Source organism: Excalfactoria chinensis, chromosome 3 (genome assembly GCF_039878825.1).
Source record: "Excalfactoria chinensis isolate bCotChi1 chromosome 3, bCotChi1.hap2, whole genome shotgun sequence".
Lineage (NCBI taxonomy): Eukaryota > Metazoa > Chordata > Aves > Galliformes > Phasianidae > Excalfactoria > Excalfactoria chinensis.
In genome coordinates this window covers 28,717,509-28,733,580 of record NC_092827.1, presented here as the reverse complement: position 1 = coordinate 28,733,580, position 16,072 = coordinate 28,717,509, and the positions used below count along the sequence as shown (strand labels likewise).

Sequence of the window (16,072 nt, the reverse complement as noted above, 5' to 3'; positions counted from 1 at the left end):
ATTAGTAATCTCTAAGAAGTTATACAGTGAGTTCTAAATGATAAGCTTCAGTAATTGAGATCAAGGTTCATGATCAAGTATGCAGCATGTAATTATGTTTCCTTAAAAGACTTGACAGTATAAGGAAAACAATTATGTACAAAAACAGAAACAACTTCCTGCAACAGGAACAGCTGGATAAACAAATCCACTCAGTCCTACCTTTGGGCTGCTGTTTTTACTACTGTTGTCTGTGCATGCGCATGGTGAAAGCGTCTACCATGTACCACAGTTACAGGACAAGACACATTCTGAGCATTTTCACTGCAAAAGTATAGAAAAAATGGTTTAAGAAAAGACTGTTGGGTTTATTTGTTTGTTTTTTGTTTTTACAGTCTCTTAGCTAAAAATCATGATGTCTTACTTTTACAATAAGTCACATGAAAACAACCAACAAATTACTTCTAAATCAATGTCACTTGTTATGTTATACTTAATAGGCATAAAAGCATCAGATTGCAGAATAAAACAGATAAGTAAGAAAGTTCACCTTTTCTCCCCCCAAAAGAAAAGGTTAATATTTTTATATCACTATTGAAAACACCTGTGAACCAGCTCTCCTTTGCTCAATCTCCTCACTCCAACATGACACTGTCTTTTTGAAATGAAAAATAACCATTTATAATTCATTTCATTTTTCCAACTATGCATTTTCCTAAGAGAAAGTATTTAATGTAATCAAGAAGATTTATACTGCATAACATACAGACTGAACCGTATTTTTGGGAAGTTTTTGGATACTGTTACTCCTAAGGGAAAGCAAATGCAGCAAATGTGTGGCAGTAAGACAGCTGGTAGCTGAAACAATGCACCACAGCCCAAAAAGGTTAGACATTGCTACACTACCTTAACAGGGCTCTGCACAGAAATAGTATATTTACCAATATTCTTTAGTATTTCTTTGTTTTCCTCATTTATTAAAAAGCCTTTCAAGGCTTTCATCTCATTATTACATAAACAAGGTAATTCTGAAGGGACATCTCCCTCATCATTTCTCAAAAGCTGATACAAAGAAACAATTTTCTGTCTCATACATGAGTCTCATACATGAGTAATGCAATAGTCAAGACAATTAACCTCTTCTACACTTATACTATAGAACACACAATATTGCATTTAAAATGTTCAAGAAGTCATGAAATTTTTAACAGGTAGCATGCTGATAACACTAATTGCTTCAAATTATGGAAACATAACACTTAGATTTATTTGTAAAACTACTTGGAAATTTTAACTGTATTAAATAAAGGAACATGAAAAAGGAATTCAATTGATTCAAAATATTTATCAGTGTATGTATTATTCAGCTGAATATTCATTTCCTCTATTCATCTTTTGATGAAAAATCAGAAAATCATAAGGCCCAAAATTTCCAACAAAGTTGCAAATCAATTCTTAATCCTTCCTTTATATCTCCCAAAAGATGAAGATGAGAATCTTCCTGTGTTGATTTTTTTGTATTTATTTATAGCTTTTTTAAAATTTATATGAAATAGCATAAGAAAAATTAGATGCTTTTAGAGCATTTCTGAATGACTGTAGCATAACATGACTGTTAGAATCTCACTGATCATAACATAACCATGCATATAACAGAACAAGACCTACCTAAACCAACCAAATGGTAGAACTTGACATTCAATCATCAACATGGAAGTAAGCATGAACACTTATCCCACAAGCCTCTAAGCCAAGACTGCACATTGTCTAGACCAATTTACAGCCAACCTTCTGTTAAGTTCACCTGAGAAATAAAATTCTGACAGCAACCTGTTCTAAATACTTGACCATCTCTTAGTTCCTCTCTGACTTCCAGTTTCTCTCCAGAATCTCTCTATGAAGAAATACTAGATGAGAAAACACAGGGAAAGTGCAGGAATTTCTTCTCAGATGCTTAAGAGTTGCACAGTTTAAAACAAGCAAGTAAATCTTGAAATATATTCATCATGATTCATGATTTTATTTGTTGTGTCTGAGCTTTGCCAAACTATCATGATTTGGAAACTTCAAGTCTTATGCCTCCACAGCAGATAAAACTGTTTAGCAGTGCTTCTGCTTTGTGCCTCATACTGAAGTAGTGAGACGCTCCTGTAGGTGCTGGAAGAGAACATCACAGTCTGCTGGGTGATCAGATTTGAGTCAAAGCAGACTGTTCTAGATGGTATACATTTCGTCTGGAGTCAGATATCCTTCCAAGTAGGACAGCTGTAAAATACAATCTGCTCTATGATCTTAGTCTTAGAATAGAATGTAATGAGTACAGACAGAATCACCAGAGAATTTCATCAGAAACTGTAGCAAGTTGCAATATAACCACATGCAAACAGAAATTGGCTTTGCAAGCTTCAGCACAGCTCTCACTGATGACAGGACGAGGGGAAATGGCCTCAAGTTACTCCAGGGTAAGTTTAGGTTGGATATCAGGAAAAGCTTCTTTACTGAAAGGTTTGTTAAGCACTGGAACAGGCTCCCCAGGGAGGTGGTTGAGACACCATCCCTGGATGTGTTTAAAAACCGTTTGGTTGTGGTGCTCAGGGACATGATTAAGTTGAGGGCTGTTACTTAGGGTAGTATGGTTAGGTCATAGTTAACTCCATGATCTTTAACGTCTTTTCCAACCTGAGTGATTCTACCATTCAAGAGAATGATAGAACATTAAGTCTCATCAGAAAGATTGTCCAAAGAACAAATGTTTGAAAAACCTCTAAGAAGATGGAATGTAACGACAATACTGCATCACTTAAGAGACTAGGCTCTGAAGAAAGCGGTTACACTATTGCACTGGATCAGTTGATGCTGCTAACTTGGGCACATTGCAGATTAAAAAGGTAAGGCACAGAGAAATCTTGCACTGACAAAAAGGGACAGATGTAGAAGTAACCGAGCACAGCATTTCAGAAACACAGAACACAATTACAGACTACATTAATTCTGCTGGTCACTGAATAACTTCTTTAACTAAACATTACCAAAGAGAAAAATCTAAGGGTCTTATATCATGAGAACCTTTGATATAAGTCATCAAAAACCAGCAAAGAAATGAGCGATTCAAAATGAGATCTTGAAGTAAATTAAAACAAAAAAAAAACAGACAACCCACCAAAATCAGTTAAATTAGAGTTTGATACTAAATTTGCTCAAAACACACGCCCCGTTGTACAACACCAAACCACTGATGAAAACTATGAGCTGGTTTAAAATATCCTTCATGAAAGTAGAGCTGCATAAAGAAAATTATTCTGAATCCTTCTATTCCTACCCATTTCCTTGTCCCTCATTTCCTGAATTTTAGGAAATACTGAAGGACAACAATACTAATATTACTGAGTTGTGCTCTCAGAAATTTTAATGAAAACCACCAATATGAAGTTTTCAATTCTTACTCTGCAGACAAGGCTGAAAAACTTCAGCTCTGTAATAAAAGAAAATAATCACTATGCGTAGATGCACAAGAATCTCACATATTTGATCTTCTTGAGCTTCATCTAGCAGCTTAACTGTATTACCAACCCTTGGAATTTTCTTTAGTCCCGTAATTCAAACACAGACTTGATCACTAGCAAGCACCTGTCATGTTACACCTCAAAGTTAACACACCACCAATCTTCACTACAGTGGCTGGATCACAAGCCTTTGGTTATTTAAGAACTTTGTTGCGATACCTGGATTACAAAAGATGTAACACTACCAACGTTGAAATATTAAATCAAGGCAATGGCTTGCAGACTAATCATGTTTCCATGCAAACTGATTTTGCAAAATCCAAATAGGAGGCAGTAGATAATGGTCAGTAGTACCCATTCTAATCAAAAGCCAATTATTTACATCAGTCACAACGGTCTACTCCTATCCATTCTTTCCTAATGAATTTGTCTATTAATGACGGTTTATAAGGTGGATATTTATACTTTCCACATAACTTCAGCATGCAGCTCAGCAGTAGACAAAAGGTGGTTGCCTGCTTTCAAAGTAGAAGATGGGATCTTTCACTAGGGTGACAAAAATCCAACAGATTTAACTTTTTTTTAGTTGAGTTTTGTGAATTTTCTGGTTTTAAGTTTATAGGTAGTATTTGTCAATGGAAGGTAGATCCAACACAAGCAACAGAACTTTGGAATTAAATGCTTAGCACCTCGGCAACTATTTACCCACATGCATTTTTATTTTTATTATTATTTTTTTTTTAATTTATTTTTATTTTTTATTTCAGTTATAGAAGAAACTTCAGGATCTCCAGGAATTGTTTGTTTTTTTCTTAATTAGTATTTTCTTTGATAAAAAAATAATGAATGAATTTAAAACCACACACATGCCACAGAAGAACTAAATTACAGAGTTGCACAACAACTGGTTAAGATACTGTGTAAACTGTCAACACCTGGTTGAACTTCAACAAGATAGATCAACATACACGAATAGGTTACAATGTTGAAACAAAAAGCCTTTATTTTGCAAAAAGTATCTACAATTCATGTATTCATGTATTATTCCATAAGAATCTGAAGGATCAGTTCAGAGTGGAAATTCAGGATTTGTTCCCTATAGATCAGGTTCAAAGACTGAAGAGCAGGACAGGACGCACATCATGCTACAAATCTAGGATTTGCTTTCTGAAGTGATTCTGTAATAAGTCCCACTAACCAACGATGCTACTCCTGACATGGTTATATATGCATTAGCTATCTGATGACTGGCCAAGTTATAGCTAGTCTATATGATCTAGTCATTCCTGCACAAGTAACTAAACCAGGAGTAATCTAGCGATATGAAATTTATAGCGATATGAAATTATATGAACGTATCACTTTCTGTTACACACTAAATTAAGAGATCAGTCTTATGAGACATTAGAAATATTCTTCCGTCAGCACTGTATAGAGGAAAACAGTAGCTCTCACAGACAACACCAGCAAAGCACCAACAAATGCAAAAGCTCTCACTTTATTTTAGTATTTTTTCACTATTTTACTACTATGCTTTACTAAGATTTTGGAAGAAGATAGACCTTAACAATCTAGCCTTCTGTCTTTGCTCAGAAGTGCAGAACAGTGTAGTTTCCTTATACGCACAGCAGATAATCATAATATTGTCTTCATTTATCACCTATTTTTTATTAATTATTAAGTAGTTAAGCACACAGAAAACTCAAAGCAGTACCTCAGTTTCTTGCTATTTCCCATCATGTTGAGGCCAATCGCATTCCCTTTAAAAGGTCTCAAGCTTGCAGCTTTGCCACGCCTCGCGTATGTTTTTATGGAATCACCACTGATGCCGACAGCTCCAGGCCGACAACGAAAGGACTGTAACAATAGAATTCATGTTCATTACAATACTTGTGTGAAAAGTAAAAACAAAAGCATATTATGTTTATAGAAGTACTTCTTTGGCTTTGTTTGAAGATTGCTTTGACACAAAATTTTATGTATAATCTACCCAGAAGTCATTTTTCACTCAAGTCTTGTTTTTAGCCTCCTAGAAATCCTTCTAAAGTTCACTGTACAAACATGACTGATTGCAGAGTTCTTCTCCACGTACTTTTTCACCCCAGAGAACAGAATTCTATCAGAAGCCCTCTAATTTTTCCTTTCCAGACAGTCTATTAAATATTTCATATGTGAAACAGCTTTATGCCTCTCAGATAAATATTATACATAATATAATAAAACTAACCTGCTTTCAAACTAGAATGCTGGTACCATAGTTGTATCCACATTTTAGATACAGGTATGTCACCTTTCAGATGCAGAATAATGGGAAAGGCATGCTTTGAGAAAACTGAAATTCAATGGACTAAACAGAGCAAAATGACTTCTCCAGACAGTTTGCCATTCCAACAACAAGGGAAGTCAATGGATTCAATCACCTTCAAATTTCACAGATGATTCATTCCCAGAATGGCCTGGGTTGAAACAGACCACAATGATCACCTAGTTTCAACCCCCTTGCTATGTGCAGGGTTGCCAGCCACCAGACCAGGCTGCCCAGAGCCACATCCAGCCTGGCCTTGAATGCCTCCAGGGACAGGGCATCCACAGCCTCCTTGGGCAACCTGTTCCAGTGTGTCACCACCCTCTGAGTGAAAAACTTCCTCCTAGTACCTGACCTAAACTTCCCCTGTCTTAGTTTAAAACCATTTCTCCTTGTTTTATCACACTGTCTCACATACAGCCATTTGCCCTCCTGTTTATATGACCTCTTCAAGTACTGGAAGGCCCCAGTGAGGTCTCCCCAAATCCTCCTCTTCTCCAAGCTAAATGAAAGCCCAGTTCCCTCAACCTTTCTTCACAGGAGAGGTGCTCCAGCCCTCTGATCATCTCAGTGGCACTCTACTAGACTCATCATCCTTATGCTGGGGGTTCCAAAGCCTGGACACAGTACTCCAAAGATGGGGTCTCGCAAGAGCTGAGTAGAGGGGGAACAATCACCTCCCTATCGCTGCTGGTCACCCCTCTTTTAATGCAGCCCAGAACGCAGCTGACCTTCCAGACTGCAAACGTACACTTTAAATTTGCATCTGTCACACAGAACCAATAAATGTAAAATAAACTCTAATTTCTGAAATAGTTCATTTTCTGCAAATGTAGTAAAACACTCTTAATTAATGGGATTCCTTGTTAAACAAAACAGTCATACTTTCAAAGCATTATGAATCATCTCTGCAGTAATAAGCTATATCAAAAAACACAAAAAGCGTGAGTTCTGCCTGTATATACACGTATGCATATAAAACTAGGAATTTGACATTAAGTGATTATGGGATATAATGATGAATATTTCCAAATTAAAATGAGCTCATTAATGAAAATCATTTAAGCATAAAATTAGTTATTCATGCTAATATTTTCAGAACACTCTACCAACTAAGGATCTCTAGATTTAAGAGGAAACATTAAGAGCGTGTGGATAAACAAGTTCGGCACACAGGGTGCCCAATCAACTCAAACTTTCATTTTGTAACACAGGACAAATGACTATGCAACACTGTTTCAAAAACTAGCAAGCTTTGAGGATACCTTTTCACTGTAAGATAAACAAAGTACTTACCTTCCTTTCTTCATTTGGGCTGAAGGGCCCATCACTGTCATCTATGCTGAGCAGATTTGCCTCACTAGTGATGATAGGCGTGGGAGAAAAACAAAAAAACCAAACGTTGTAAAGCAGCAGAGTATAAGCGAAACATTTTAATCATACAAAGATTATTTTTCCCCCCTTATATTTTAAATACAAATGCATATACATGCCCAAAACAACAGGAACATTAAAGTCAGCAATATAATTATCAGAATATGTTATGGCTACTCAGACTTGAAGGGTACATTGAACCAATCCTGGAAAAACAAAATTAAAAGACATTATTAATTCAAAACAGAGAAACTTTACTACTGTCCTAGTAATTTTACTGACATCATGAATTGTTCTATATAAACTCTGAGTCAAGTATTAAACTAGAAAATATACCTTTTGTTTTGTTCCTAAACAGAATGGTTTAAAATGGCAAACTTCACAATGCTTCAGGAGAACAACTTGTATAACAAAGTATTATCACACAGCAACTACTATCAAATTATGTCCTCCTAAAAATAATACATTCAGCTTGAGTCATCCATTCATTAAAATGTTTCTTTAGTAATTCAGCATCCATAACCTTCAAAAGCTGTAATGGAGAGCAGCTAGATTAGGCTAACATTTCTTGCCTCCAGAAGAAGCAACCTGTTCAACAGCATCCCTGGTAAATTTATTCCTCTCTCAGCTGCAAGAAAAAACAACTTTTATCCAAGTTATAATTTCAGAGTTTGGGTGGTTCTTAATTAAGAACATTCAGGCAGAAATCACATAAGAATAGATGCAGATATGTTGAAAGGCTAAAAGAACATCTACAGCTTGTCATGGGGATGAAAAACAGCGATGGAGAAGGGGGAAATATTCTTGGCTGCAGTTATGACGTACTGACTATCATGTACAAGTGACTATTTCTACCCTTCACATTAAAAGAAGGAAACAAACTGCAAAAAGAACGTAATGTTGAAAAATAAAAACAACCCTAAATCAGACTGAGCAAGTAGAATTCTTCTGATGCAACTAAGATGACATGACTAGAAAAATATTTGGAAGGGGATGCTTTCAAAGAACCAATATTTTTAGATTTTAAGGAATGCAAAGTATAAGCAACAGTAACAGAAAGAAAGGCTGTTCCTTCAGAGAGCAGAATACACAGCAACTGACTAATGTCTATTTGCTCATGTATCACATGCTTGCACTTGCTTGCTTAAAAGATCTAATTTATATAGACAGAGGAAAAGAAATACACAGCACTCTCACATATCAGACAACAACATTTAAATGCTACTAAAATGAAATCTCAGTGGTCCTACTGTGAGGTTATGCCTTCACACTTCGTCTCTTTTTAAACAGGGAACCAACAGATGAATATTTTCACATTAGAACAATCACTTCTAACTACATTATACTTTATAATAAATAAAAATTAAACCTTTACTAAAATTAAGAAAAAACAGAGCTATGTAATTTAGGTAAGCAGAGCAAACTCCAAGAAGCCATTAAAAATTATGCACTAATACTCAGGCACTGAACAAGAAAAAAAGATGTTCTGCTCCTCTTTAATCACTTCTCATTTGTTTACTGTTTAAAACCATTAAGAATCACGCAATAGCCAATTAGGCAGCTCAGTTTAATAGAACATATTTGTACTTCCAACTCCAAGCATCACGAGTTGATTTCTGATGTTGTGCCAATGAGCTACAAGAATATTTTCATCAACTGTAGAATCACAAAATGGCTAAGGTTGGCAGACATCTCTGGGTCCACCTGGCCCAATCCCTGCCCACACAGGGACACCCAGAGCAGGGTGCCCAGGAACACATCCAGAAGGCATCAGAAGATTACCAAGGAGGAGACTAGACAGCCTCTGCAAAAAGTGGGCCAGCATTTTGTCATTTGCACAGCACAAAAGTGCTTCCTAAGTGCTTTATTCAGAACCTCCTGTGTTCCAGTTTGTGCCTGCTGTCTTTTGGCCTGTCCCCGAGCATTGCTGAAAAGATCCTGGCTCTATCCTCTTTGTACTTCACTTCAGGCATTTCTAGACACTGATGAGATGCCAGCAGTGCTGAGTAAAGAGGAAGAATCACCTCCCTACACCTGCTGACAACGCTTTGCCTAACGCAGCCCAGGATGCCATTAGCTTTCCATGGTGGCCCGTGCACAACTTGGGGTCCATCAGAATTCCCAGGTCTGTTTCTGCAAGGATGCTCTCCAGCTGTGCAGCCCCCAGCACATACAGGTGCCTTGGGATGTTCCTCTTTGCTTTCACCTTATAGATCTACATTAGGTTTCTATCAAGCCATTTATCCAGCCTAAATGGCCATACAAGCATCTGGCCTAATAGCCACTCTTTGGTTTTGTTTGACACAACCATCAACTGACCTGTTTCAAATGTAACCGGAATTTCTTTTTTGAAAACTCTCCCATACAAGAACAAAAGATTGGCATATTCTCCCTCACAGCACACTGCGTACACTCTTTACAATTATGTCATGGTAACAGACTCACTAAAAAAGCCCTGGTAATCAGAGGCATAAGAGAAGCACCCGTATATTCACAATGACATCCCACTAAGAATAGCATTAAAAATAAAACCTCTGAACTTAAGAATGGTAGCTCTGAACTAAAAAAATCTTAATCAACTTATTAAGGATTAAATACTTTATAAAAGTCGCAACAAAAGCATAGAATATTATATAGATGGGCCTTTTGAGGAAAGGAATTAAAAGAAAATAAGGTTTGGGGAAAAAAAACACTCAAAAAATGTATAGTATTACAGCTTTTTTTAAGTCAGGAATACAAGGCATGAAGTAGTTCACACTCCCTAAAACAATCTGAAAATCAAAATTAAACAACAAGCATTACTTCAGAATGGATACCATAGAGGAAACAAAATGGCAAAATCATTAAATGTCTTCTGCTACGTAAGATAAATATAGCTCTCACCATTTATTTTTGGAAGGTCTACACAGATTTCACTGTGTTAAACTGACCAACAGGTCTTTTTCCCCTAATTATTCCACATAAAGGTTCCTCTGCTTCTGTGTGATCTCCAAGTATAAAGCAAGAGAAGTTTCAAGTCATCTGCTATCACCCTGACACTCTAAGTAGATCAAATCTAGTACATTATCAGAGATTTCATTGTTTCAGTTGGGTGAAGGTGTTCTGCAGGCATTTACTTTGGAAAAGACACTTGTCAAACCCCATTTGCATTCTCTCTAACTACAGCTCCAAAACAAAATACCACCTCTAGCAGCATTTTAAAAATGTATACACTATGCTGGGCCAATAGTGCTATTTTTCCAAATCCTCTTCAGTTTACAGAGGTTCTGTATTCCTGAATATGAGATCATTACTTGGCATCTTACCATGATGACACAACCCATGTAACTCTCCCAGTAAGTTAAATGGTACACTTTTAAAGTACTCCATGTATACTAAAAATTGCTTTGGTAAAAAGCCCTTAGCCACATATTTTGTGTTATCTCACTGATGAAACAATCAAAGCCGACACTGAGTACTAACCCACAATATCAGCACAGATCCCATTCTCTGTATTCTTAAATCACATCTGTGTTCTCAGTGTTGGAATGCTACTCTTGGGCTAGTCCAAAACAAACTATCATTACTAGTGTAAAAAGCTGTGACAAGATCAGACACTGTAACACCAGGGTCTCAACAAGCAAGAAAAACATCTAGGTGCTTGTTTCAGATTTACAGCTTTTTCCTTACAGATATGCAGTGAGCTAACAGCACTGCCAGTAAACATCAGTATAGCCAATACAAGTAATATTAAGAGAATCCAAAGATTCCATGTTTAGCATGGTAAAAACAGGGGCTGGGGGGAACAACAAAGCTTCACTCTGGAACAATTGTAAGAACTGAAGTTGCCAACCTTGGAAATGGTCTGCTAAGTGTGAAAGGTTGTTTAGAAAGAACTGACAAATTATCGTCCAACTGATTGCTTCCCACAGATTCTGACCAAATATTGACAGTTACACAAAGTAAAAACATACCAGAAAAGCAAAATTTAAGAACAATGCCAATCATAAAACAAACAAACAAAAAGAAGCAGAAAACAGTTTGTTTTTAACAAAAAATAAATACTTGGGCAGCTTAAAAAGTACAGTTGCCTGGAGATCGTTTATAAGAGGATGACTGAGCAAAAAAGGTAGGATCTTCAGTTGAAATCATTTTTCAGCTCCTCTTTTACCTACTCTACCAGATGAGGTTTTGCAAAATTCAGATACAGAAAAGAACTACTAATGTTGTTAGTAATTCTAGCCAGCATTTCAATACTGGCTAAAGGAAAACTGCTTTATCATACAGAATATTTTGAAAGAGTGAGAAATCATTCAGGAATGCCGCTATATAACACATATGTTCAATAATCAGTTTTTCAAATGTCATTTTTTAAAATAAAAAGCATTATTACTCCATGCACGTCTCATTTTGTGTTAAGTCAACATCAACTGGAGATGGAAAATAGCAGTAAATGATTACAAGGAAAAACTGGGATGCTTACAAATGAGAGCTATTTTTGAAGACGAGTAAAATGCAAATACCAACTCTACTGCCTGTGCTGCCATCGCACTTGAAACGTATTACTGTGCACTTGAAATCAGGTTTCATTTAAAAAAACTAAAATGTCCTTAGTTTGAAAACCTTTCAAAAATTCTTTTTAACTTCTGATGCAGTTCTCTTGACACACCTTAATGTTTCAACTCACAATTAATGAATGCCTGTATTCATTCGAATGACAGAAACACTATATTTCTTAATATCTTGTTAAGTCCACAGTATAGCTTGCTGCTGCTGCCTAAGTGGTTACGTGACTACCTTCCTATCTCCTTTCTGCATATAATACTCAGCAGAGTATTACCTACTAAAATACACTTTATGAGTAGAGTAGTCTCTTGAGATCATTAAACAGGCCGAGCTACAGACCCATGTAAGAAATATTTTTCTGCTTAACCACTGGATACATTTCCTCCTTATGACAGAACTATAGCTTCTTCAACTCACAGATTTAAACTTCAAATATCTAAAAAAATTAACACATTCTTCATATGTGAAACTTGCTGTTAACAAATTATTAGATTTTTTTAGAAACGAATACTTATTGAATGAGAAAACATACCAGTAACAACAAAATGTTAAAGGCACGGGATTTATTCTAACTACACAGACAGTATTTAACTTATAGGAAAAACACAAACGTATTAAGTAAAGAAACAAATGATAAGGGAACAAAAATAGCCTTAAGTTTACATTGTGAGATAAACACAAGGGTGAAAAAAAATAAAATCTTTTAAGCTTAGTTTTTTAAATACCTTAATCACAACTGTGAAGTGCTGAGTGACATTACCACTATAAGCTCAAATGACTGTTTCCTTAGTTTGCATGTAACACATTTCCTGCCTGCGTTCTTCAGACTTCTACAGTAGTCTGAAGACAGTCCCAACACTTCCAAAATGTAGTGAACCTCAAGTCAACAATTAAGTGTACAATATAATGCACTTTCTATATCATAACTCTAGTTAAAATAAGCATTTCTACCAGGATAATTTTCATCAGTGGAATTTTTAAGGTGTTATATAATGTTTCTTATTCATAAATTACAAAAAATTATTTATTTGTAAATATACAATTATAATTTCAATAGCCTGGATAAAAGCATCCTTACTCTTTCTCTGCATCTCCTTCACTTTCTTCTGCATGATCAAAGCTCCAATTATTTTTAAAACCTCCATCTCTCTTGGACTGTGATCTATCCAAAGCTGAAATGAGAACAAGTTAAAATAAGTCTTGGTTTCAGGTTGAGTTATTAATCAATACAATCTAGAGGAGTAAACCAGGTGTATGTATTTTCCCCATATATTCATTTTATTTTGTTGATGTCAATGTTTAACTATCATTTGAGCAAATAAATTTGGTAATGCAGTGGCAAATAATTTTCTTAAATAAATACAAATAATTATCAGTCAACATCTTGATTAGTAATGTAATAAGTGAACATTATGAAGCGAGGGTTTTATTGTTTTACTGATACCTGTAAATTTAAGGGTTCCTTTTGTGATATGAAGACTCCTTACATTCGCTACTTAAGATGTCTAATGTCCAAACAAGCTTCTTTTCTCCACACATAATCAACAGTTTTGAACTATTCTAAGCACAACTTCAACATATTATGTTTTTTTAATCCACCACCTGATGACATTAATTCATATTTGCCACCAACTGAAATTTCAGGGTTACCATCAACCAAATGAGTGAAAACCTGACATCCTGAGAACAGTCACACTACATCGGACCTCAAATTTATCTCCTCCAATATCCAAAAGCATGGAGTTTTTTAATAAGACAGCATGCGGCTATCTAAGTGAAGGAGATTCAGAACGTGCAGGCAGCAACTCATTAAGGTAAGGCACCATTCACCCAGATCCCAATTACTGCAACTAAGAGCTGCCATGCACAAATTCTGTATGACTAATTTTATAGCAGTATTGATTAGAGTGCAGTTTAAAGACGCCTTTTCTTACTGTTTTTACATTTTCTACAGTACATTTAGAAATAATGAATGCAGCCTCATGCTTTGCAAGGAAAGGAAAAGAATTGTAACCAACAAAAGACCTATAGTGGAAAGAACTAACACTGCAAAAAGCAAGATTTAGCACATTTAATCTCAGCTTCCAGCTATTTGCACCTGCCAAGACCTTCCTGAGCCATTTATGATACTATTGTGTGCAACAGCTTTTTGAGCTCTTTTTTGAGATGGTGAAGTATGGAAACCCATCCTACTGCAGGTAACATTCAAAACACCAATGTGTCGTGAATTTCTACAGAAGCGATGTGGTATTTTTGCTTTGCTATTTATTATTTTTGTAATAAATATTATGCCTGGAATTGCTATTTTCACTGCTATGGAGAACTCCCACATGCAGGGTTGCCAACCACCAGACCAGGTTGCCCAGAGCCACATCCAGCCTGGCCTTGAATGCCTTCAGGGATGGGGCATCCACAACCTCCTTGGGCAACCTGTTCCAGTGCGTCACCACCCTCTGTGTGAAAAACCTCCTCCTAAAATTATTATTAAAGTTACTCCTGAACTTGAGTGAGAAAAACATTTACAATGGATCTCTATGACAGTTATTCATTATGCAAATAAATAAATAATAATAAAAATGAATAAAAATCTGCCCATCTACAACAGTAAAGTGAGGAGTATTTAGTGAGGTGCAACAGAAAATGGCAGCTGGGAAGATTCACTTTGAAGTCTTGTGCTCTGTGGTCTAGGACCAATCATTCCATATGAATCTATATTATAGCTTACCAGAACAATGCACCCTTTCATTTTTTAGTGTTCTAAATGTGATGTCACGTGCACTTATTGGTCACAGGAAGAATACCTTTAACTTTTCTCTCATAAACTAACTTTTTCCTACGTATCGACAGACTGCCCAAAAAACTACCCACTACCTCCTGAATGTGTCAGTAGAAACTGAACATTTCTACTACAGCACAAAGAAGCACTTTACAGGTCTTTAATTTGCTGAGATCGCATCTATTTTTGTGTGTCCAAGAGAAACCCAAAACACAAACCTAAACCAAACAAATGTTTCATTCAGGACAAAGGATGCATTCCAGAATAACCTGATATTTCCATACTTTCTCCCAGTTACACAGGTCTAAATAATGCAAGCCTTATCTTACAGATGCTCAGATCACCACAGCTGCAAGCAGTACACACTGTAACATTCAACAAAAGAAAAAAGATATATAATTTAATTTCAATGCACTCAGATTCATTCTCTTCATCTAGAATCATTTTAAGTAAATTAAAAAAAATACTTCTGAGCTTTCTAATTCGTTATTCATGTAGTCACTGCATATATTGATAAGAAGGTACAAGTACTCATAAAAATCTGACGCGAGAATCATTTACAGTTGTGTTTCTTTCCCTGTTGTTTCATTATTCCATCAGATAGATCTTCAGGCTTCTATGCAAACTAGCTTTTTAACTTTCAGGTTCAATATGATCAGCTCTAACAGATTAACTGTTTAACAGCTTTATGCACACCCTCACTTCCTAGAGACTGGGGATCCTTGCTCCTGTCCCGCACACTGCGTACATCAGCAGAGTTCCCACCTGTTCAACCACACTACCACAGCACAGCAGAGGAAAGAAACATCCAGAACCAGACACTCTTTTAGGCACTAATGAAACAAAAAAATACCTGTATGGAACCACAGCCTGGCCTGAATGAGACAGCTGCCTGATGGAAAGGGACCCTGGTGTACTGATGGGCAGTCAGCTAAATACAAGACAGCAGGGTTCCCAGGTGGCCAAGAAGGCCAATTCCATATCAGGAATGGTGTGGTGTGCAGGACTAGGGAAGACAACCTGCCCCTTGGTATTGGTGAGGCCTCACCTCGAGTACTGTGCTCATTTTTGGGCAACTCGTTACAGAAAGGACACTGAGGTACTGGAGCAGGTCCAAAGAAGGGCAACAAGGCTTGTGAAGGGCTTGGAGAATATGCCCTACAAGGAGAGACTGAGAGAACTGGGGCTGTTCAGTCTGGGGAAGAGGAGGCTGAGGGGAAACCTTATTGCTCTCTTTCAATATCTGAAAGGTGCTTACGGTGAGAATAAGGTTGGTCTCTTCTCACTAGTGTCAGGTGACAGGATGAGGGGAAATGGCCTCAAGTTGTGTCAAGGTAAGTTTAAGCTGGATATCAGGAAACACTTCTTTACAGAAAGGGTTGTTAAGCACTGGAATAGGCTCCCCAGGGAAGTGGTTGAGTCGTTTGGATGTGGTACTGGGGACATGATTTAGCGGAGGGCTGTTAGTTAGGGCAGTACAGTTAGACTGTGGTTGGACTCTATGATCTTTAAGGTCTTTTCCAACCTGAGTGATTCTATGATCCCATGATTCTATGAATTTACAGCTAAGCATCCAGAGACCTATTGTTT

The 16,072-nt window shown here is 36.7% G+C and overlaps 1 protein-coding gene across 5 annotated transcripts in view; it reads right to left on the bottom strand.

Annotated features, from left to right (window-relative positions):
• The window catches only part of SENP6 (SUMO specific peptidase 6), a 64,532-nt gene that overhangs the window by 34,690 nt on the left and 13,770 nt on the right, over positions 1-16,072 (bottom strand). For 3 of the 5 annotated variants that reach the window (XM_072331563.1, XM_072331565.1, XM_072331562.1), the window contains exons 2-5: positions 12,785-12,878; positions 7,084-7,147; positions 5,197-5,339; positions 202-303 (exon numbers count right to left, since the gene is read on the bottom strand). In XM_072331563.1, coding sequence (XP_072187664.1) covers positions 202-303; positions 5,197-5,339; positions 7,084-7,147; positions 12,785-12,878 — 403 coding nt within the window. Of the gene's footprint in view, positions 1-201; positions 304-5,196; positions 5,340-7,083; positions 7,148-12,784; positions 12,879-14,700; positions 14,817-16,072 lie in introns of those variants that run through there. The other 2 variants (XM_072331566.1, XM_072331567.1) reach the window with 2 other exon arrangements.